General features: G+C 43.1%; 1 protein-coding gene across 2 annotated transcripts in view; it reads left to right on the top strand.

Annotated features, from left to right (window-relative positions):
- sema5a (sema domain, seven thrombospondin repeats (type 1 and type 1-like), transmembrane domain (TM) and short cytoplasmic domain, (semaphorin) 5A) overlaps nt 1-24,605 on the top strand; it is a 202,516-nt gene that overhangs the window by 110,449 nt on the left and 67,462 nt on the right. For both annotated transcript variants that reach the window (XM_068004736.1, XM_068004730.1), the window contains exons 7-12: nt 1,112-1,325; nt 7,272-7,557; nt 7,736-7,871; nt 8,067-8,271; nt 16,308-16,515; nt 19,848-19,965. In XM_068004736.1, the coding sequence (XP_067860837.1) occupies nt 1,112-1,325; nt 7,272-7,557; nt 7,736-7,871; nt 8,067-8,271; nt 16,308-16,515; nt 19,848-19,965 (1,167 nt within the window). The remainder of the gene's footprint in view (nt 1-1,111; nt 1,326-7,271; nt 7,558-7,735; nt 7,872-8,066; nt 8,272-16,307; nt 16,516-19,847; nt 19,966-24,605) is intronic.

The raw sequence follows: 24,605 nt of genomic DNA, 5'->3' as shown, positions 1-24,605 counted from the left end.
AAACACCGGCATGGACCAGTTGAGCCGAATGGCCTGTTTCTGTGCTGTACATTCTATGTAATTTTATGTAATGTTCTTTTAAACATGAAGACTATAACTGAAGATTACATTTTTCACTCTGGCAAATAAACAAGAACTATGGAGGCAATCGTTCTCCACAGTCCTGCCCAAAATTGAGTATGATTGTGGCAGAGAATGAGAAAACATTTCAGCAATGAGGCCTGCTGCTGCCTCACTGCCTCGACCAGGGTTCTCTTCTCACAGCCGCCGCTGCCACTTCTTCCCTGCCCACTGCATGCAAATAGCGGCGGGGGGCAGGGCCCAGATCCCCCAAAGATTTCTCTCCTGTGCTTCCTGGAATCGCCATATTGAAGGTGGCAGTAGGCCATCAGTAGGTGGAGGCCTTCAGTGGAAGCCTTGATCCGATCTTTGGAGAGCTTCTGGCCCTTTAAGGTCTCTCTTCTGGTGCTGCAGCGGCAACCGCACTGTAGCAGCACCAGGAATTTTCGCCCTCACACTGGCGGGCTCCCTCTTGGCACCAGGAATCTTGCAGGAAGTTTGTCATGCGTATGGGATGGCTCAGAGAAATGGGTTGGAGTTTGGGCCGAGGCGGAGGGGTGGACGGAAGCCTTACCTCACTGGAACTTTGTCCTGAAGAGCAGAATTCCAGCCATAATATTCTGAAATACTATTCCTGAGGACCTTTTACTATTTGGAAGTTTGTTTGGGTCACATAAACTTCCCTTACATCACTGGTATACCTGGACATTATTACCAGCTAAACACAATTAAACCTGTAAGATAAAGGTTGGTCATTGTTGTATGTGGGATTTTAAAATACACACACACCTCAAGTCTGCCATGTTATGCCAGAATGTACATCTAGTGTCCACAGATAACAGTAACTTGAAGGCTAGAAGTTAAGTTTACAAAGTACATACAAAGCTATTGTCTGAAGTGACAAAAAGCAGAAATGCCTGTGGACAGTCTAGAACATGACCATTGCAGAGAGATTTTGCTCTGATTAAGAATACTAAAGTATGTGTTTCAATTCATATTCAGCGTGTTAATTGTTAAAGCTTTATTGGATTGTTTTCTTCTCTCCTTGCAGCTAACAAACCTGACTGAAATCCATGATCGCATCAGTGGCATGGCTCGCTGTCCATATAATCCACAACACAATTCCACTGCTCTAATTACATCTGCTGGAGAGCTCTATGCTGCCACTGCCATGGACTTCCCAGGGAGAGACCCTGCCATTTACCGCAGCCTGGGAGGGCTTCCTCCTCTACGCACTGCTCAGTACAACTCAAAATGGCTAAATGGTGAGCACCAACAGGGATAGAGACTCTAACAGACATTAGAGTATAACAAAGAGATTATGTACCAAAGGATCCATAAGGCCTTTGAATACTACAGTAGTCGTGTTGGTTGGAAATCTAAAATAACAGAAAGATTAAACAGGGATGATTTTCTGAGGCCCTCCCATCAGCGAACTAGTGCAATCGAGTAGCGGGATGTCCGATTTTCCGAGGAATGTTTTGGGGACCAAACATATGTCCAGACCAGCATGCATGGGCCTTACTTCGATATGAAAATCAACTTTAAAAATTCCCACACTGAATGTTCCAACTTCGGGTAAAAAGCTGCTGATTGTGTGCATCTCATCCATATAAACTGCGCTCGTGGAAGTCCTGGAGGTTGAGCAGGCCTCTTGAACTGAAATGGCAGTTTTAATTGTTGGTAAAAGTCTTTAGCATGGAAATTCCAGTGGTCCAATGGCGCCTCTGGAAGTGCAGTAGATGGAATTACCACCTCAGGAGAAATGGGTTCCACCCCTTTCCCCTTCATTCCGTGTGGCAAATTTACCCCCTTTTAAAGAGCAGTTTTAGTTCCATTGTGATCGACTCAGTAGCTGATTTTGCCTTTTTGGAGTTGTTTGCTGCTAATGTTTTCATTCATCATTCTCAGTTGCTGCTCATTTAGGTCACATTGTAAAAAGTGGGAGATTAGGTATTCCTTTGGGAGTTCCGAACACATTGCATGATTTAGATGAGGAAGAGAAATTCATGAGGGGTCAACAAGTGCAGGTACAATGCCGTGACCCACATTTATAGACCCTGCCACATCTACCTGAACATGTAAGAGGAGACCTGTTTTCACCACCTCTGCAACACAAGAGTGGCTGCTACATGACAATGAAACACTGCTGGGTCAAAGGGGTGTTATTTGTGGAAAGCAATTGGCCAGGGTTGAATATTGTAAGAATAAATAGATATTCTGGAATTTGATTTATCTCTTGGGATTGAGTAAAAACCTTTGCTAACTTTCCCTAGGGAAGTTAAGTAAGTGGTTTACAGTCTAAAATAGGGCAAGTGAAAGGTGAGGGGGTTTCATTTTTATTTATTTGTTCTCGGGATGTGGGTGACACTAGTAAAGCTGCATCTATTTTCCATTCCTAGTTGCCCTGAGAAATTGGTGGTAGGCCTTCCCCTTGAACCGGTGTAGTCTTTATGGGGTAGGAGGTAAGCCACATATTGCAGAGTTCCAAGCCTCTCCTCTACTCTTGTACCCACATTGCTGGCTGGTTCAGTTAAGCTTCTTGTCAATGGTGACCCCGTAGATGTTGATGGTTGGGGACTCAGTAATGGTAGTTCTGTTGAAGGTCAGGGGAGGTGGTTGGGTTTTTCTTGCTGGAGATGGTTGTTGCCTGGCACCTGTCAACTCAAGCATGGATGTTGTCCAGGTTGTGTTGTAGGCAGTATGGTCTGCTTCATTATCGGAGGAGTTGTGAATGGCGCTGGACATGGTAGAATCACCACTGAACAGCTCCAGTCTTGGATTTATGATGGAGGGAAGGTCACGTAAAGAACAGCTGAAGACAGTTGGGCTGAGGACGCATCCTTAATGAGCTTCTGCATCGAGGTCCTGGGGCTGCGATGTTGGATTCTGACAACCATGAACACTTTTCTTTGTGGCAGGCATGACTCCAGCCACTGGAAAGTTTTCTGTTTGACCCCCCTGTTGGCCTCAGTTTTGCCAGGGTTCCTTGGTGCCATACTCAGTCGAGTGCTGCCTCGATGTCGAGAGCAACTATTCCACACTTTTCTTCTGGCATTCAGCTCTTGCATTCATGTCTGAACCACGGCTGAGCTGAGTGGATGTGGTGGAACTTGAACTGCGAATCGCTGAGCAGGTTATTAGTAAGTAGGTGGCGCTTGATGGCACTGTTGCTGAGTCTTTCCATTACTTTGTTGAACAATCTTTTCTCTGCTGTGCTGCTAAGAAAGGATTCTGCAAGCTGCAATTCAGCAGTTTCAGGCAGGAAAATCTTTTTATTCCCACCCTTCATTGAGCCCTTACCATGGGGTTTTCTAAGGGTATTCCTATATATATTTTTATAGTAGGAGCAGGAGGAAAAAGAAATGAGAGAGGCACACAGGATAAGGCTACACCAACAGAGAAAAAGACCTACTAGGATGTACCCTTCCACCAGAGTCCACAGACCATGCCATTCCTTGAGGAGGTCTGCTTAATGAGGCAATGGTTTAGTAAGGAGGCATACAAGGAATTCTGTCTCCCATTGTAAACTGACTTCCAAACATCCTCTCAAATACAAAAACTTAACTTCAGAACATGGACTTCATATCACAGTGGTTATATTGTGCACGTATGTGTATCCAGTAAGTGCTTCTTATTACCACCGCGCCTGGTCCTGGTGCGCCTCTGTGCTATTCTTAAACCTAACCTTGTATTGCGCCAAGGTGATTCCGGAGGGTCAGGGATGACAATGGCATTTGATTGTACTCTGGTCTCACGAGCTCCATGGGATCAATGTGGCCCTCGTCTCAGTCCTGGAAGGACACTTCAGCTGGTTACGTCGCCACTGCAGGTGTGTGGGCAGCCTGGTCTTTCACCCTGAGAATATAATGTGAAAAAATGTGAAGTTATCCACTTTGGTAGGAAAAACAGAAATGCAGAGTATTTTTTAAATGGTGAGAGATTGGAAAATGTTGATGTTCAAAGGGACCTGGGTGTCCTTGTATATGAGTCACTGAAAGCTAGCAATTAGGAAGGCAAATGGTATGTTGGCCTTTATTACAAGAGGATTTGAGTACAGATGTAAAGATGTCTTACTGCAATTATATAGGGCCTTGGTGAGACTGCACCTGGAGTATTGTGTACAATTTTGGTCTCCTTACCTAAGAAAGGATATACTTGCCATAGAGGGAGTGCAACGAAGGTTCACCAGACTGATTGCCGGGATGGCGGGATTGTCGTATGAGGAGAGATTGAGTAGACTAGGCCTGTATTCTCTAGAGTTTAGTAGAATGAGAAGTGATCTCATTGAAACATACAAAATTCTTGCAGGGCTCAACAGGGTAGATGCAAGGAGGATGTTTCCCCTGGCTGGGGACTCTAGAACCAGGGGGTCATAGTCTCAGAATAAGGGGTAGGCCATTTAGGACTGAGATGAGGGGAAATTTCTTCACTCAGAGGGTGATGAATCTTTGGAATTCTCTACCCCAGAGGGCTGTGGAGGCTCAGTCATCGAGTACATTCAAAACAGAGATAGTTAGATTTCTAGATATTAAAAGCATCAAGGGATATGGGGATGGTGCAAGAAAATGGCATTGAGGTAGAAGATCAGCTATGATCTTGTTGAATGGCGGAGCAGGCTAGAGGGACCGGATGGCCTACTCCTGCTCCTATTTCTTATGTTCTTATGACTAATACGAGCAGACATCTAAGGGTGCTAGTTAGAAAGTTCACAAGAGCTGTCACCAGGAGAGAATGGTACCATGAAGGTGTGCTGTAGCCATGCCACTTGTGCTGGATCTTAGATTAGAGTGCCCACTGATGAGTGGTAGGGCAGATCTGATTAGTTAAATCCTGCAGAGACTAAGATTTGTGCCCTGATGTTCATGGAAGCCAATTTCCATTGTTCCTTCCAAATGGTCCCTCAAAGCCTGAAGGACATTGGATGCATTGACTGTTGTGGAGGCCTGTTTTCCAAGGGAAAGTATGCTGACGTTCAAGGAGCTTACCATCCACTCCATCACTGCATTATGTTGAATACTTCTTGGATATTGGCACTGAGGATTGCATTGGACTCTGCAGTGATCCCTGCCCTCTGTCGCAGGCCCATGGGATGGTCCTAAATGGCTTCATGTGAGTGTCATGCTGATCAACCATCCTTTTTAGAGCAGGACCCCAGAGATCTGAGTCCTCAGGCTGGGGAACTGGGGGCTGACTTCCGCAGTGCCTCTGCTCCCCACTGTCAGATCCCACTTTCACCTCTGACTCCTCTAACACTATGTAGGTAATGAGAGAAGGAGTGCCACACATATAAAGAGACTGCAAGGGCAGAGGAGCCGGTAACCTGCCTTGGCTGCTCTGCTGAGGTTGTTAAGGTCTCCTTGCACTGCAAAGGAGTCCTGGGGTTCAAGAAGGTGGCACTGACAGCCACCTCCCTAAACACACGACATTCCAGGTGGATCACCGGACCCCCAACCCCAGATAGCCTGCTCTTTCTGTTCTGTATCTCTGTTAGGAGGACACGCAGGTCCAGCTCCTTTAAAATTGCTGTTTTTTCCTTTGATCTTGCTGTCACCCGGTTGTCTGCTTCCTCCAGTGCTGTGTTTCTTCCTTTAAGCAGCAGGTTTTATATCCTGTTGCTGTACCAGATTTCTGCTTCTCCTCCAGCTAGTTAGACAAATTGCACGCCTCTGCAGTTTATAGTGGGGTCAGTGCACTGAGGAAGTGCCGCTCCTCCTCAGAATTCAGGCCCTATTTACTTATATTACCTGTTAATAATTTCACATGTTACTTTTTTTCTAGTTTATTAGAATGATTCCAGGGATGAGGGACTTTAGTTACGTGGATAGACTGGAGAAGTTGGGGTTGTTCTCCTTGGAACAGAGGTGGTTGTGAGGAGATTTGATAGAGGTATTTAAAATCATGAATGTTCTAGACAGAGTAGATAGAGAGAAACTGTTCCCATTGGCGGAAGGGTCAAGAACCAGAGGATATAGAATTAAGGTGATTGGCAAAAGAACCAAAGGTGACATAAGGAAAAACTTTTTTACACATCGAGTGGTTAGGATCTGGAATGCACTTCCTGAGGGGGTGGTGGAGGCAGATTCGATCATGGCCTTCGAAAGGGAACTGGATAAGTACTTGAAAGGAAAAAAATTGCAGGGCTATGGGGACAGGTGGGGGAATGGGACTAGCTGGATTGCTCATGCATATAGCCGGCGTGGACTCGATGGGCCGAATGGCCTCCTTCCGTGCTGTAACCTTTCTGTGATTCTAGTTATCGTAGAGGAGTTCTGACGCACTGTTGTTCTGGAGTCACTGTACCACATGTTGTCAGGATCAGATGGCATGTGAACAGGAATGGACAGACAGCTACAATCTGCTCTGTCTGCGCACATTTAAAACGGCGCTGCAGCAGGTTAGGAAAAATGCAGCGTCACTTCAAAATTAATATTTTAAAACAATATTGAGGGCTAATTTCCATGGGGGTTCTCCCGCTTGTTCACCATAACTTAGGCAAAAGAGCCACAGAAACCCCGGAAACATTATTTTAGGTGATATACTTAAATTGGTAGGTTGCTGGTATAATTGTGATGTCAGATTGTGCAACCAACAGTGCCAATTAAAGCATAATGGTCCCGAAATTCCTCATTGGTTCAGCAGGTCTATGTAACTCTTTCAGGAGCCTGGCAGAACCCCCAGAAAAATGACAGAGACTGATTGCACCAGATCTCTACAATCTCCAGTAGTCTTGTAGTTACCTTGTAAGGGGGCAGAACCTCCGTCCGCCCCCTTAAAAGGCAAATGATACGTAGGGAACAGAGCAAGTGGCCTGGATCCCCGAAGAGAGGAAAATTTCTTTTTGTTAACATTTTTCCCAGATGGGCTCCTTTGCTCAGGGGTAATGTGCCCTGGGCAACCCCCACCCCTGGGGTTGTGGGCATGGGGCAGGTGGGAGCCAGAGATGCACCTACTGTAGTGATTGCATCCACCTACCACATGCTAATTAGGTGCCCTCCTACTGACTCCGCAAACTCTGGTGGGGTCAGCAGGCACAATCACCGGAATTGGGCCCCAAGGAATTTTGTAGTTACTATTCTGTCAAACGTAGGCACTGAAGTTGTTAATTGTATGGAAAAAATATTGTGTGCCATGAGCTACAGAGAAAACGCAATATCCAAAAGGGATCATAACTGTGATGTTTGTTACATTTCTAAAATTTTGTTTTATAGAGCCAAATTTTGTGTCATCCTATGACATTGGAAACTTCACCTATTTCTTTTTTCGGGAGAATGCAGTGGAACATGACTGTGGAAAAACAATTTTCTCCAGAGTGGCCAGAGTGTGTAAAAATGACATTGGAGGGAGATTTCTCCTGGAGGATACCTGGACAACCTTCATGAAAGCCCGACTAAACTGTTCTCGACCTGGTGAAATTCCTTTTTATTACAATGAACTGCTAAGCACGTTCTTCTTACCTGAGCAAGACATGCTGTATGGAATCTTCACCACTAACGTGTACGTAGCCACTAGATCTTTTCTCATTTCTGTGTGAGGACACAACTATAGGTATTCTTTGTTGTGTTCTCTTAAGATACCTCTTTGTTTTTCAGATGTTGCACCTGTATTAGTGCAGACCAAGATGAAATCATATTTGTCAAGACTATTTAATTATACATGGGCATGTTTCCTACAGGAATAGTATAGCGGCTTCGGCTGTCTGCATGTTTAATCTGAGCGCCATTACTCAAGTTTTTGCCGGGCCATTCAAATTCCAGGAGAATTCCCGTTCAGCATGGCTGCCTTTTTCCAATCCTAATCCTAATTTTCAGGTATTTACGACTCAACTTATGTGAAACTTTCCATGATTTTGTACAGATGGTCACTTTGCGTAAAAAAAAATCAACAAAGTAGTCTCAATTGTTTCTTAATTTTAATATATTTCAATGTGTGTTCATTATTCTTTTATTTGTGTTTCTTTGTAATTTGCAACAGAAACTTATCGTTTTTTATTCATTCTTTATTAGTGTGGTACTATCGATTATGGTCCTTATATGAATCTCACAGAGAGGAATCTCCAGGATGCTCAAAAGTTTATTCTTATGCATGAAGTGGTGCAGCCCATATTTCCAGTCCCTTTCTTCATGGAGGACAATAGCCGATTTTCTCACATAGTGGTGGATGTTGTGCAGGGAAAGGACATGCTCTTCCATGTTATGTACTTGGCCACAGGTACTACAGATTAATTCCCAGTGCAAGAATGAAGTGCTTTGACCTGAATGCACATTATTATGCCAATGAACAGCATTAATACAGTTTAGTAAACATCTGTCGATTGCATCCCATGCCTCCAAAAAAACATTTAGCTCTCACTTATCAGGTATATGTAATTACATGTTACTTTATTAATAATCTGTTTGCTTACATAACAAAGATTGTGAAATTGCATGATGCAGACATGGTTGGTGAGTAAGTAGGCTGTGTTTCGTTTACATGTTTTTGTTTAAAATCACCGTACTATTTGTATTTGCTGCTGCGCAGTTTGCAAGGTTATCCAATTAACATAAAAGGGAATGTTAATGTAAAAGGGAATTCAAAAGTCTTCTATAGGCATATAAATAGTAAACGGGTAGTAAGAGGAGGGATGGGGCCGATTGGGGACCAAAAAGGAGATCTGTGCATGGAGGCAGAGGGCATGGCTGAGGTACTAAATCAGTACTTTGCATCTGTCTTTACCAAGGAAGAAGATGCTGCCAAAGTCACAGTAAAAGAGGAGGTAGTTAAAATACTGGATGGGCTAAAAATTGATAAAGAGGAGGTACTAGAAAGGCTGGCTGTACTTAAAGTAGATAAGTCACCCGGTCCAGATGGAATACATCCTAGGTTGCCGAGGGAAGTAAGGGTGGAAATTGCAGAGGTGCTGGCTATAATCTTCCAATCCTCCTTAGATACGGGGGTGGTGCCAGAGGACTGGAGAATTGCAAACATTACACCTTTGTTCAAAAAAGGTGTAAGGATAAACCCAGCAACTATAGGCCAGTCAGTTTAATCTCAGTGGTGGGGAAGCTTTTAGAAACGATAATCCGGGACAAAATTAACAGTCACTTGGACAATTGTGGATTAATAAAGGAAAGCCAGCATGGAATTGTTAAAGGCAAATCATGTTTAACTAACTTGATTGAGTTTTTTGATGAGGTAACAGAGAGGGTTGATGAGGGCAATGTGGTTGATGTGTATATGGACTTCCAAAAGGCATTTGATAAAGTGCCACATAATAGGCTTATCAGCAAAATTGAAGCCCATGGAATAAAAGAGGCAGTGGCAGTGTGGATACGAATTCGGCTAAGTGACAGGAAACAGAGAGTAGTAGTGAATGGTTGTTTTTCGGACTGGGGGAAGGTATACAGTGGTGTTCCCTAGGGGTTGGTACTAGGACTATTTCTTTTTTCAATATAAATTAATGACTTGGACTTGGGTGTACGGGGCACAATTTCAAAATTTGCAGATGACACAAAACTTGGAAGTGTAGTAAACAGTGAGGAGGATAGTAATAGACATCAAGAGGACATAGACAGGCTGGTGGAATGGAGAGACATGTGGCAGATGAAATTTAACGCAGAGAAGTGCAAAGTGATACGTTTTGGCAGGAAGAATGAGGAGAGGCAATATAAACTAAATGGTACAATTCTAAAGGGGGTGCAGGAACAGAGAGACCTGGGGGTATATGTGCACAAGTCTTTGAAGGTGGCAGGACAGGTTGAGAAAGCAGTTAAATAAGCATACGGGATCCTGAGCTTTATAAATAGAGGCATAGAGTGCAAAAGCAAGGAAGTTATGTTGAACCTTTATAAAACACTGGTTCGGCCACAGCTGGAGTATTGTGTCCAATTCTGGGCACTGCATTTTAGGAAAGATATGAAGGCCTTAGAGAGGATGCAGAGAAGATTTATTAGAATCGTTCCAGGGATGAGGGACTTCAGTTATGTGGAGAGACTGGAGAAGCTGGGGTTGTTCTCCTTAGAGCAGAGAAGGTTAAGAAGAGATTTGATAGAGATGTTCAAAATCATGAAGGTTAAGATAAAGTAAATAAATAGAAACTGTTCCCATTGGTGGAAGGATCAAAAACCAGAGGGCACAGATTTAAGGTGATTGGCAAAAGAACCAAAGGTGACTGAGGAAAAACTTTTTTATGCAACACGTAGTTATGATCTGGAATGCACTGCCTGAAAGGGTGGTGGAGGCAAATTCAATCAGGGCTTTCAAAAAGGAATAAATTGAAAAAGGAATTGGATAAATACTTGAAGGGCTATGGGACAAAGAGCTGGCACAGGCTTAATAGGCCGAATGGCCACCTTCTGTGCTGTAACCATTCTATGATTACAATGATTGTTCTATTCTGTCACTCAAAGCCATCTTCATTGTTGTCAGAGAGCCAGTGGATGTTGCTGTTTCAATTGTTTCATGTCCAATATTGGCAGGTGACCCTTATTCACAGGTAGTCAATGGCTCCAGGCCTTGCTATAGTTTCTTCTAAATTGGACGTTGCAGAAACAAAGGCAGTGCACTATGTGCCTGTCACCCAGCTGCTTGCTACTGTAAATTTATGGCTTATTGCATTTAAAACTCCCATTGATTGACACTGATAGTGGCCAAGGTGAATTTTGTGGTGGAGACCATCAAGGCCTCCTGAATGGAGGAGCCTGTCACTTGGCAAATTTGAAAAAGGTATTGGTGGTTGGGGGAGCACTAGCTTACACTGGGGGTAATTTTGACTTTAGGCAATAGTGTAAAATGGGAGATATTGATTCAGCTTCCTGTTATACATCTCTCCCGTTCCAGAGAGATGTATATCGCATGGCAGAATCGATATCATCCATTTTACACTATCGGCCAAAGTCATAATTACCTTCAGTGTTTTGGTTATACCAAAATCATAAATGCAGTTTTTTAACTTTTAACCATACAGTTGCCATATTTATTCTACTTGTGGCAGCAATCCCAGCATAATCTACTGTCTGTATAATGCGTTATACTTCCAGGATAAAACAAGTTGTCAGTTGTAGAATAAAATTAATTAATAGCAGATTGATTTTAGAGCAAGTACTATGGTTTCATGCCATTTGAATTAAGGATGCTTATACTCAGCAGCTACAAGTAAAACAGATTGTCATGTGTTGACAAAATGCTCCCCACCAAATAGCTTCATTTCGTTGAAACAGAAAACTTCTAATTAAAAGCACATTCTGTTTGTAGATAATAGAAGTTGGCAACAGCAAGTAGTGCCTTGTACCATTATGCCATCAGAAAAACAGACTAAGGATGTCCCAAAGTGGCTTACCGCCAATGAAGTACTTTGAAGTATAGTCACTGTTTTAATGTAGAAAACGCGGCAGCCAATTTGCGCACAGCAAGCTCCCACAAACAGCAATGTGATAATGACCAGATAATCTGTTTTTAGTGATGGTTGAGGCCTAAATATTGGCCAGAATACCAGGAAGAACTCCCCTGCTCTTCTTCAAAAACGTGCCATGGGATCTTTTACGTCAACCTGAGAGGGCAGACAGGGCCTTGGTTTAATATCTCATCTGAAAGACGGCACCTCCGACAGTGCAGCATTCCCTCAGTATAATACACTGGAGTGCCAGCCTAGACTTTGTGCTCAAGTCCCTGGAGTGGGATAAGTGAATGGCACCACATTCAGTATTGTACCTATTGACGGTTTGTAGCCTTTGATTATTGCAGTGTTGGAAAAGTCTTAGCAGCAGTAACACTTGAGTTACCATTTAAAGACAGCTTATGCCATTAGAATTTAAACATAAAATATTTGCCTGCCTTTCTGCAGTGTGATCTGCTGCTAGGCAGCTCAGGGGGACTTTGGGTAGAGCTTGACATGTTGGAAAACACTTGTTCTTTCACAGTATATCTGAAACGAAGCTTTAATTAAGTAATTGGTTTTAAACCCTGGTACATAGAAACATAGAAAGTAGGAGCAGCAGGAGGCCATTCGGCCCTTCGAGCCTGCTCCGCTATTCAATATAATCATGGCTGATTCTCTATCTCAAGACCATATTCCCGCTCTCTCCCCATACCCTTTGATGCCTTTTGTGTACGGTAAAACCCCAAAAGAAACAAAAATCCCAGTGACCAATGATGCCACAAGATAGCTTCAGCTGGTTTTGCTCAGACTTCAAAAACTGAATGAAATAAATGTCCTTATTTCAGTTACATAGTAATTACTTACCTATTAAACATTAAATTCAGTACAGGGAGTGGTGTTTTATTAAAAACTTTCATGTGAAGCTTACTCCGATGAGAAAAACATGTTATACTTCCTGCAGTTGCTGTTACAGCTATGACACTGTGATAGGAATTTTCAGTGTTAAAGGGGTTACATCTTGCCTGTCATAGATTTAGCCAGACTGATGTCACACACAGTAGGAGCTGTTCATAGAGGTATACAGCGAGCTTTTTCATAAAGCTTTTGTTATAAAATATTAATTAAAACACTTTTAATGTTTTAGACCTTCTCTTTGACTACTTGCATATTAATATATATATTAAATATAAATATATCAGAGAAAGGAAGAGTTAGCCCTGAGATTGTAAAACAGTATCAAGAGTGTTTCCCTGAATAAATTAAGATTTACTGAAGTGTACTTTAAGTTAATAATTGGTTGTCTCTGTGTTACGGGAATGAAGGAACAAAAAGAGGAGGACATTATTTTTACAGCAATACACCTTCTGGCCATAACCTCAGCTTCCACTGTGGCACTCGTCCATCCACATTGTGTCTGTCCTCACTGGCTAACGCGTCCACTGGGTTCACATTTGACCCACTGGATAGATATTTCGCACACCATCCTCCCGCTAAGCCCTGACTCCGACAATGCGTCGATCCATAGTCGATATGAGCTAGTTGTGCCTGGCATGTTCCCGCCTCCTGATATAGCCAATATTTGCAAAGTTCCCCACCCTGGTTTGGGCCACATTGTGTAGCCCCCTTCCGACAACTGCCCGCTCCATCAGCCCCAAGGACTACTCACCATGTAGTGATCAAGGCTCAGTCACTCTTTTCCTTCCCCCTCACCTCATCTTCTGCATTCACCGCCTATTAGTGACCCCTTCCCCATTTCCTCCTCTATCCTCTCCCATCCTGCTCCTCTACCGTCTTTCCCCATTCTTCCTCTTCCACCTCCTTCCCCCTCCTCCCTGCCCTCTCCCTTCCGCTGTTTTACCCACACCTCCCTCGCCCCCTCGAGATCCTTCCTTGTGCCTGCCTCCTTCCTCTCACTCCTCCTTCTCTCCTACACACCTTCCTCCCATCTATCCCACCTCCCTAACACCTCCTCCTCCTCCACCCCTCTGGCTCCGCTCTGCCTGGCCTTACCATTACTGGTCTCAGTGGCTGCACCAGTGCAACCACTTCCTCTGGGCCCCAGCCCCATTTGAATATCATCCAGTGTTCTTACATTATCTTCCCCCCCCCCCAGCCTTCCTCGGGCTTCGAACTCTCCTGTAGCCTCTTACTATGCTCTGCCTTCCCTCGTCCCTTGTCTTCTAACCCAACTTGACCTGAGGAGTCCACTTAATCTTGACTGCCCATGTGCAATGCTACTGGAGATCGATAGTAAACAAAATATGTCACATCCATCAACGCAGCATGATTGATATTTGCATCTGTGAAGCGGGCCGTAACCCACTTGTGACTTGTGTCACCTGTGAATTATCTGATCAGTTTGAGTTGTTGAAATAAATATTTATCATGCCACTTTGCTGACCATGACATATATTATACATTTTTCCTTTCTACTTGTGTGCTCATCAGGATAAAGGATGGCACTGCAGGCAATGGAACATTTGTTCCACTCCAGTGAATTAATTTGAAGATTGTGACATTGCATGGCTGTATATGGATGTGCAAAGAAAATGATACTTGATAATTAGGCTGCCTCAGATAAAAATCAGTCATTAGAAAAAATGTTTTGTGTAAACTGAAATCCCTCTTCATTGTAAGGATGTCATCCAACACCTTGATTCATTGTTGCCTGCTGATGGTATTAGCAGAACCACTCCGAGGAGTTTAGTTAAACACAGGACTTAAACCTATAGATAGAGGGGTCAAATCTTTACTTCCAGCCATTTAACCTTAAAACACACGAGTATTGCAAATCTCTTGTTTGCGTGAAGTGTCTGAATCCACTTTCAGCTGTGCTGACTGCGAGGGCAACTTTATTTATCTGTGTTGCCGGTGGACATCCCTACCCACTGGCAGGGCAAATTGGACATTTGGGAGCGTACTGCCCACAAGTGGTGCTCTGACAACTCACTTATATTGTTTTGTCTGTATGTTATCTCCACAGGTGAAGCTGATGATATAACTTATGAGTAACAAAACCACAAGTGAAATATGTTCAGCTTCTCAAGTGGAGATATTTATCATTCCTCACTGCTGTCATTGATGTTCTTACACCACATGGATCAAGTTATAAAATGTTAAATATATATTTTACACTAATAATGTAATTTAAGTGTGAAGAATGCTAATTCTGACTCTACTGAGATATTGAGTTAGGTTTTCCTCTGCTATCCTGCCCAAAAATGAGAGAAAATTAGGTGGTGAGGCCTGACCTGTATTCCCCTCTGCCTGCCCCCACCAGGATTGTCGCTCCTTCTCAGTTTGCCGCTTGTAAATGCTGGCAGGGACTTGAGGCCTGGAAAGCCGTGGTATTTTCCTGCTTACTGCTGCTCTCTCTGCCAACCCCAGGGAGTGCCAGGAGAAGAAGGAGGGACTCGGCCAAGGCCTAACAAAAAACTTATAGTCTTCCTCTTCAGGGCCCTCCCGCCTGCTTTAAGTCCCTTCCGCCTCCTCAGGTGCTGCACTGATGGTCTTGTTGCAGAACACCAGAATTTTCCAGACTTGTAGCGGTGGGCTCCCACTTGGTGATGAGCATCCCTCTGGGATCCTACTCCGCATGTCTGCTAAGCCCTGACCCAGGAAAATGGATCGGAGCTACGGCATGGCGAAAGAAACAGGCAGAAGTCCTGCCAGCAAGAGGAAAATTCTAGAAATACATAGAAGTTACCACACGGAAACAGATCATTTGGCCCAACCAGTCCTTTTCGGAGTTTACCCTCCACATAAGCAAACAGTTCTAATCACATTTACCACCCCTATATCCCTTCATCCCCTTTTCCTTTATCCACTAATCTTAAATGTTGGCACCTCAACCACTAACCCTATAAGTGAATTCCACAGTCTCACAACTCTCTGTGCAAAGAAGTTTCTCCTGCTCTCTGTTCTAAATCTCTTACATTTAATCTTGTATCTATAACCCTTTTTTGTTGATCCCTCGACTACTGGAAACCGTCTGCTTCTGTGTACCCTATCACACCCTTTAATAACTTTAAACACTTCTATCGTATCTGAGTTATTCTAATGAACAAAGCTCCAATTTTTCAGGTCTTTCTTTGCATTTGTATTTCCTCATATCAGACAGCATCCTATTGAATCTGAACTGTAGCCTCTCTAAAGCCTCAATACCCTTCCTGTAGTGTGGAGCCCAATACCAAATCCAGGCCACAGTGTAATAACAGCCTGCAAATGAGGAAAAATGATTGCTTTAAATTCCATTTAGTAAACTTTTTATTTTAATATCTTGAAAAGTAAATGGATTTACTTTTTGCTGGAGCTTACTCTTCTGAGCTATATTGATTTCAATGAATATAATTATGGAGCAATACAATTTCAAGAGCATATAGGTGTAGGAGAACCCAAGTCTTGACTCTGCACACATCGCACAATATGAACATACTAATCTAAACATGAGCCTCGTAGCAAGTACAGCCTGCAATATGAAATGTTCAATTCATTAGTCCCTGACGTGTTTGAAGTTCAGGGGCTCAGTGTGCAATCTGTTGAGCTGTGTGTAAAAAAAAGTTAATTGTTTTTTATCCTGACCTTATATTTCATGATGCACATCGGCTGAGCAATGGGTATAATATAACTTTAATGCACCACCTCCTCCATTGTGTTTATTCAGTCATTGGCATTAGTTTATTTTACAAATCTTTGAGTCTGATGAATATGCCAGTCTCTGTTAGTTGATGGCAAACTGTTTACTTTTGCCTGTAAAAACACTGCAATACTTCTGAGGCTATTGGATTTAAGAAATAAAAAAAAACAAGTTTGGTATTATCTCAGTCCTGATCAGCCATTATTCTCATTGTGCCTTCCACTCAGCAACTCCTATTTTATTTCTCCCTTCCAGACTATGGGACCATTAAGAAAGTTCTTGCCCCTGTGAATCAAAGTGGGAGTGGCTGTTTGTTGGAGGAAATAGAACTCTTTCCAGCTGATCGGCGAGAACCTATAAGAAACCTCCAGATCCTACACAGTCATAGTGTTCTGTTTGTTGGTCTAAGGGAGCATGTGATAAGACTCCCCCTCAAAAGATGTACCTTTTACAGAAGTCGGAGGTAAGATCTTTGAACAGCCATTGTACTTTAGAATATGTGAAGATAATTTCAGCTGTGCTGTCAAAAGGTTTCTGCTTTCATATCTGAATAACCTCAAATGACATACAGGAGGATGGGAGATCCCTATTTGGTTAATTCTTTCAAAGTATACTCTTTCATTGAAACATTAATATCCAAGTTATACAAGCTTTAACAGCGTTTTTGAATGAACTAAATGGGGAGGAAATTTTCCCTACTGATTGAAGAGGGGTTTCCAGGTATAGTTTATTTTTATTGAGAAACCAAGTTAAATGTAGGAAACTACCAAGATTGAAAAGATTACAAAGAGAAGATGGGATAAATCAGAAAGTGGTGATTAGGTGATGCTAATTTTGGGGTTTAAAAGTCTGAAGATTGTGGGAGAATGGAAGTTTTGAGGTCCTGAGAAAGACTGAGTTAGAGAACGAAACTGGGCATTAAAGTTTTGATTTCAACACTGAGCCCCAATCTCACCAACTGCCACCCTCCCCCTCTTCCCCGCCCCCCCCCCCAATCTCCAGGCTCCCAATTTCCTGTCCCTATTCGCCCAGCCCTGCTCCATTCTGTATCTCTCCGCAAACCGCTGCCGTTACTGGCTACTCCTGAATGAGAGGGCTGGATCTCTGTATTGGTGAGTGGGGGTGCTGATGTCACAGAGCAGGGAAGGGACACTACAGTGGCTCAAAATTTAAAGGCGCAGGTCTCCCTGGCTGTAAGAAGCAGTGCCGGGGACTTGGTATAGCACACCGTGGGCCATAAGTTTGACACCCCTGCGTTAGAATGTTAAAGTTCTCTGTAGTTGCTGCAATTTATCTGGACCATTCCAAAAGAAAAAAAAAGTACAGCTAATTGTGTATATCAGTGATGGAAAGATAAATCACTTGCATAAAAGCTGTGCCACTCTATCCCAACAACACCAACAGAAAGGAAGGTCTTTGCAGATATTACATTAATCATGGTCAGAGGGGCTGGCAGTTTACAGTTTGTTGTGTAGCATAAGTAGAGCAGTGGTATATTGAAAGGACCAGCGGTCTAGTAATAGGTGAGTTTATCTTATTTGTTTTGGTCGTCTGGAGTTGGATCAATGCTGACAGCCTCTGTTCACTTTGGTTTGCTCAGGGGATTGTGGGTATTGAGTGGTGAGCACTAAAACCATAGGTTGATGATTCCAATTTCTCTCTTTTCAATTTTCTCAGCCGTTTGGAAGCTGAAAGCAGGAACCACTCAACAGCACACTCTGGCTGAGCCAGCACACAGAGGTGCTTAATGATGTATTGACAAGTCATAGGCTTTTCATCTCACATCGTCCATCAAGCCAGCTTCTCATCAAGGCAGCTTTGTAGGCTTTTATTGCAGTTCACATTTTGTCCCTTCCATCTCAGACAGTCTGTGGCAGTTAAACCTCATTGGGATTAGAGTTTTCAAAGCAGAGATCACAAAGGCTATGCCTGGGTTGCTCTGACACTGTTAATCAGCAGAAACGTTAAGCTGTAGATTAACTAAAAGAATTATGAAAAGTAAACTTTACAAAGGTTGAAATACAAATGGCAGCGTTTGACATGTCGATGAAAACAATAATAATACTCCATAGTATTATCTCATCTCTGAGTTATTTGTTGAATTTTTGAACAACATTTTCAGCGATACGAAATAATTGCATTGCTGCACCTAGACGTAGGATTTTTGACAATAAATTATCTTTAGGGTTTTGCAGCTATTATTTCAATGAACATTTATCTTTGTTATTACAATATACATTCAGGCTTTATGCAGGCTTTTGTTATAACCTATAAGAAAACAAGCTGGTTGAGTGTTAAGTCCATTATGATTGCTAAGCTGATAAGGATTGCTAACTGATTCTCTGTGCTAAGTAGATGGTGCTGTGATTATGCCTTGATGATCAGTAGGCCATTAATTTGTTTTGTCATTATGATGTTAATGTCATGGCATCAAAAGCCCAGAAATTGCATGATCCTCCTAGCCCAATTCTGATGTTATTCTGGCAGGAGCAGGATCCAGATCTGCCAGGTTTCCGTCCCATTCTCAAAGAAAAACACCAAACCTTGTCCTGATGTAAGGGAACTGTGGAGGGGTGTTTTTCTAGCCAACCCTCTTACGCATCACCATTAGTTTGGGGGATTGTCTGTGGGCATTCCAGGGTACCCTGGGAATTCTGCCAGATGGGTCTCTCATAGGCCAGGCAGGACCGACATCTGCTCAGAGGAGGCAGATGTTAAGGACCTGGCATGGTTGGATCAGACCTTTTTACTTACCAATGTGGGAGCCAAAATCATCAGGATCTCAGGTTTGACTGGCCCACAGTTGTCCCCATGGCAGGGTGCTGTCCCAGTATTCTGGTTGTAATGCTTGGTGGGTGCCCCTGTTGCACCCTTACAGGTTTGGTGCCTGCCCCTATTAATTAAATGATGCTGGCTCTGGGATTTAGACAGGGTCATGGCCAGGTCAAAGCAACGGGTGGAACTTCTGCCTCACTGCACTTGCAAAGGCATTGTAGAATTTGTATCTCAAAAAGTTTTATTTTGAATGTCCCTAAACTACAATTCTCTTAGAGTTTATCCTTGCGTTGTATTAAATCTGATCAATATCATTCCACTAATCATGCATACCCATCCACTTACCCACCATCATCGTTGGCAATGGGATTTATACAATGCTTTAATCTGGAAATCTTTGTTTTATTTAAAAGTATTTTAAAGTTTTCAGGCTGGGTTTTGTGGAGGAATTGTTTCAGGAGGAATTTTGCCTGCCATTCCAACCCGGCCATCCAATTTTCTCCCTTGAGCCTTATTTATTGTGCAGGATGGGCTCCTGGCTGGTGTGGTTAGTGGTGGAGGTCACTGGTGGGCTGGGATTGGGTCCCCAGGGATTCTCTGGATCAATTTGTTTTGTATTATATACCACGATCAAAAATAAACAGATAAAATAAATGTTCGCATTCTGTGTCACTCTTGCTGGTCATAAATCTCACTTTTAATATTTTCCACTGTGTTGATAGCTGTGAAAGTAGATTAAGCTCAGATATAGATTCTCATGGACTGCTTTTGTCTCAAATTGCTGACCTTATGACTTCCAGACAAAGAACAGAAGACACAATTCATTTCTAGCTAACCCAAATACACACACACACACACACACACACACACACACACGCACGCATATATAAATATATATATATGTATGTATTTATTATATATAATAAAAGTTGCACATACATACTATGATGTGTTTTGCAGCTGTATGAGTGGGTTAAAGCTGAAAGTTCAAAGGTTGACCTCTTTATCTTGTGCCTGCAGTTCATGTGTGGGAGCTCGAGACCCCTACTGTGGCTGGGACTTGGTCTTAAAGAAGTGCACAACGTTAGAAGAGAGTATGAGTATGACCCAGTGGGAGCAAAACATTAGCTTGTGCCCAGTGAGTATAAAAATAACAACCTATATTCACTCACAGAATTTCCCCATCCTTTCAAAGCACCAAATTTTTGTCATAAAATGAAAAATTGAAATGGTTGATACAAAAACATTATTCTAGTGTTGCTTATTCTCAATTGTTCTTTAGTACTTCACTAAAGATTTATACCAATGGTTAATGTGGAGAAAGATTTAATTTTATAATGTGCTGTATCTGCTCACCTCACTTTTGTCTTTTCCCCCTTCTCTCCCGAGCGCAGTGATTTATGCTGGAGCACAGTTCAGCATGTAACTTGCCCAAGTGATAATTCTGCATTTGTGAGCCGAGACAGTTGGTGACTGCAGACTATTTAACTATAGAGGGCTTTACAGCGAAGCGTATCCTCATCCAACATCCACATACGTGCACTTTACAGCTGACTTTCTGTGCTAGATTTTCCTCACAAGTGGGTCCCCCACTGGTGATGGGATAGGGTGCGACTTGTGCCCACTGCCCTGACCCCACTACCTGATGTACCTCTTGGGTCAGAGCTCATTATAAATGTACGGCAGGCCCTGGCTGAGTCTTTGCCACACAGAGGGAGTCTGCAACTGCCAGCCAGGGAAATGTGGTGACAGTGCCAGAGAGAGATGACCTGCCATTAAAGGGGGCTAAAGCCCCCCAAGAACTTTCTCTAAAGTTTAATTAAAGGCCTTGGACTGAAGGGAGGGACAGGTGGCCACTACTAGGTCCCCTCCCTCCAAAAGGAGTTTCAGCAGGCTTTTTGTTGCTGCCCCAAGATGTACCACCACCTTTCAACTGCCAGTAACTGGGGTGGCAGTACTTTAAGGTAGGAATCATGGAAATCACCTGGTTTTCTAGGCTCCGTGTCCCCACTATCATTTAAATGCAGCAGGGCAGTCATGCGTTAGGGGGTCAAGTTCCCTATGGAGAGGAGGGGGAAGAAGTAAAATTCTCAGTGGTGCTCTGAGAAGCCTCCTGGTATGTATCGCTCAGTATCACATAGTGTGGTGCATTTACCCAATGGATCATTTAGGAAGCTGAATGTTGTGCTTTTCATTTAAATTAAAGAAACCAAAATGTTCTTTTGTCAATGACCTGGCATGGTTTTTTATGGTTCTGTGGTACTGACCATTTCCAGCATGTGATATGTATCCACTCTCTCTAAGTACGAATGCCACCATAAGGTTTTTGTTTGAATGATAAGTGGTATCATGAGATACAGAATTATGTACTTTGGGATCCCATTTACTCTGACTCTGGAAATGAAAATTTCCCAGCCAGGAGAGGCTCACAGGTTGCTCATCTCCCCCTCCCCCACCACCCTCCCGTCTGTGAAGTAATGTGTGGCGATCAGGGAGATAGATCCAACATGAGGCTTTTCACGTAGGCAGGATAATTAGTATTTTCTTAAAATATCAAAGTTGTTTTAAGTGTATTAGAAGAAAAAGTGGGATTATGTTGAACAAAAATTACTCCCCCCTAGATGTTCCTTGCCCTCTAATAATGTTGTATGAACTGTCTAATACTTTTATTTTACTCAACCACCAATAATTGGCATTCTGGAGGTATAAAATGATAGAGAAGTTCACTGAGCTGCCCTATGCTCTTCTACCACCCTTTCTAAATCTAGCAGCAAGCAGAGCAAATGCAATCGGACTAGAAAGAGAATGGGCAAATTAAAAGAAGAAGCAGATGAGCCAAGGTCCCAAATATTATTTAGGATCATAGAAAGGATACAGCACAGAAGGAGGCCATTCGGCCCATCGAGTCCTTGCCTGCACTATGCAAGAGCAATCCAGCTAGTCCCACTCCCCCTTGGTTGTAATCTTCCAGAATTCACTAGATTCTGGAAAGGACCCAGCGGATTGGAAAACCGCAAATGTAACACCCCTATTCAAGAAGGGAGTGAGACTAAAAGCAAGTAACTATAGACCAGTTAGCGAACATCTGTCATTGGGAAAATGCTAGAATCCATTATTAAGGAAGTAGTAGCAGGACATTTGGAGACTCATAATACAATCAAGGAGAGTCAACATGGTTTTACGAAGGGGAAATCATGTCTGACAAATTTATTAGAGTTCTTTGAGGAAGTAACGGGCAGGATGGATAAAGGGGAACCAATGGATGCAGTATATTTGGATTTCCAAAAGGCATTCGATAAGGTGCCACATAAAAGATTACTGCACAAGATAAGAGCTCATAGTGTTGGGGGTAATATACTGGCATGGATAGAGGATTGGCTAACTGACAGAAAACAAAGAGTTGGGATAAAAGGGTCATTTTCAAAATGGCAATCTGTAACTAGTGGGTGCCGCAGGGCTCAGTGCTGGGGCCTCAACTATTTACAATATATATCAATGACTTGGATGAAGGAACAGAGTTTCTTGTGGCCAAATTTGCTGATGATAGGTGGAAAAGCAAGTCACGAGGAGGACACAAAGTGTCTGCAAAGTGATATTGACAGGTTAAGTGAATGGGCAAAAATTTGGCAGATGGAATATGATGTGGGAAAATGTGAAGTCATCCACTTTGGGAGGAAAAATAAAAAAGCAAAATATTATTTGAATGGAGAAATACTACAAAATGCTGCGGTACAGAGGGATCTGGGTGTCCTCGTACATGAAACACAAAAAGTCAACATACAGGTGCAGCAGGTAATCCGGAAGGCAAACAGAATATTGGCCTTTATTTCTAGGGGAATGGAGTATAAAAGCAGGGAAGCCATGCTACAACTGCACAGGGTGCTGGTGAGACCACACCTGGAGTACTGCGTACAGTTCTGGTGCCCTTATTTAAGGAAGGACATACTTGCATTGGAGGCAGTTCAGAGAAGGTTCACTAGTTGATTCCAGGTAAGGAAGGGTTGTCTTATGAGGAAAGATTGAACAGGTTGGGTCTATACTCATTGGAGTTTAGAAGAATGAGAGGAGATCTTATTGAAACATACAAGATTCTGAGGGGACTCGATAGGGTAGATGCTGAGAGGATGCTATCCCTCATGGGGGAATCTAAAACTAGGGGGCATAGTCTCAGAATAAGGGGTCGTCCGTTTAAGATGGAAATGAGGAGGAATTTCTTCTCCCAGAGGGTCGTGAATCTTTGGAATTTTTTACCCCAAGAAGCTGTGGAGGCTGAGTCATTGAATACATTCAAGGTTGAGTTAGATAAATTTTTGATCAGCAAGGGAGTCAAAGGATATGGGGAAAAGGCGGGAAAGTGGAGTGAAGGTAAAAATCAGATCAGCCATGATCTCATTGAATGACGGAGCAGGCTCGAGGGGCCGAATGGCCTACTCCTGCTCCCATCTCTTATGGTCTTATGATCCCCGTAGCCCTGCAAATTATTCCCTTTTAAGTACTTATCCAGTTCCCTTTTGAAGGCCATGATTGAATCTGCCTCCACCACCCCCTCAGGCAGTGCATTCCAGATCACAACCACTCGCTGTGTAAAAAAAGTTTTTCCTCATATCACTTTTGGTTCTTTTGCCAATCACCTTAAATCTATGTTCCCTGGTCCTTGACCCTTCCGCCAATGGGAACAGTTTCTCTCTATCTACTCTGTCTAGACCCGTCATGATTTTGAATACCTCTAGCAAATCTCCTCTCAACCTTCTCTGTTCCAAGGAGAACAACTCCAGCTTTTCCAGTCCAGCCCCATAACTAAAGTTTCTCATCCCTGCAATCTCATGGGATCCAAGGTGAGGTAGCCAATTGGATACAAAATTGGCTTGACGACAGAAGACAGAGGGTGGTTGTAGAGGGTTGTTTTTCAAACTGGATGCCTATGTCCAGCGGTGTGCCTCAGGGATCGGTGCTGGGTCCGCTGTTATTTGTTATTTATATTAATGATTTGGATGAGAATTTAGGAGACATGGTTAGTAAGTTTGCAGATGACACCAAGATTGGTGGCATTGTGGACAGTGAAGAAGGTTATCTAGGATTGCAACGGGATCTTGATAAATTGGGCCAGTGGGCCGATGAATGGCAGATGGAGTTTAATTTAGATAAATGTGAGGTGATGCATTTTGGTAGATCGAATCGGGCCAGGACCTACTCCGTTAATGGTAGGGCGTTGGGGAGAGTTATAGAACAAAGAGATCTAGGAGTACAGGTTCATAGCTCCTTGAAAGTGGAGTCACAGGTGGATAGGGTGGTGAAGAAGGCATTCGGCATGCTTGGTTTCATTGGTCAGAACATTGAATGCAGGAGTTGGGATGTCTTGTTGAAGTTGTACAGGGCATTGGTGAGGCCACACTTGGAGTACTGTGTACAGTTCTGGTCACCCTATTATAGAAAGGATATTATTAAACTAGAAAGAGTGCAGAAAAGATTTACTAGGATGCTACCGGGACTTGATGGTTTGACTTATAGGGAGAGGTTAGACAGACTGGGACTTTTTTCCCTGGAGAGTAGGAGGTTTCGGGGGGATCTTATAGAAGTCTATAAAATAATGAGGGGCATAGATAAGGTAGATAGTCAAAATCTTTTCCCAAAGGTAGGGGTGTCTATAACGAGGGGACATGGATTTAAGGTGAGAGGGGAGAGATACAAAAGGGTCCAGAGGGGCAATTTTTTTCACTCAAAGGGTGGTGAATGTCTGGAACGAGCTGCCAGAGGCAGTAGTAGAGGCGGGTACAATTT

The sequence above is a fragment of the Heptranchias perlo genome, chromosome 2 (genome assembly GCF_035084215.1).
Source record: "Heptranchias perlo isolate sHepPer1 chromosome 2, sHepPer1.hap1, whole genome shotgun sequence".
Taxonomy (NCBI): Eukaryota; Metazoa; Chordata; class Chondrichthyes; order Hexanchiformes; family Hexanchidae; genus Heptranchias; species Heptranchias perlo.
The sequence above is the reverse complement of the archived record's forward strand: the minus strand, read 5'-3'. Positions and strand labels throughout refer to the sequence as shown.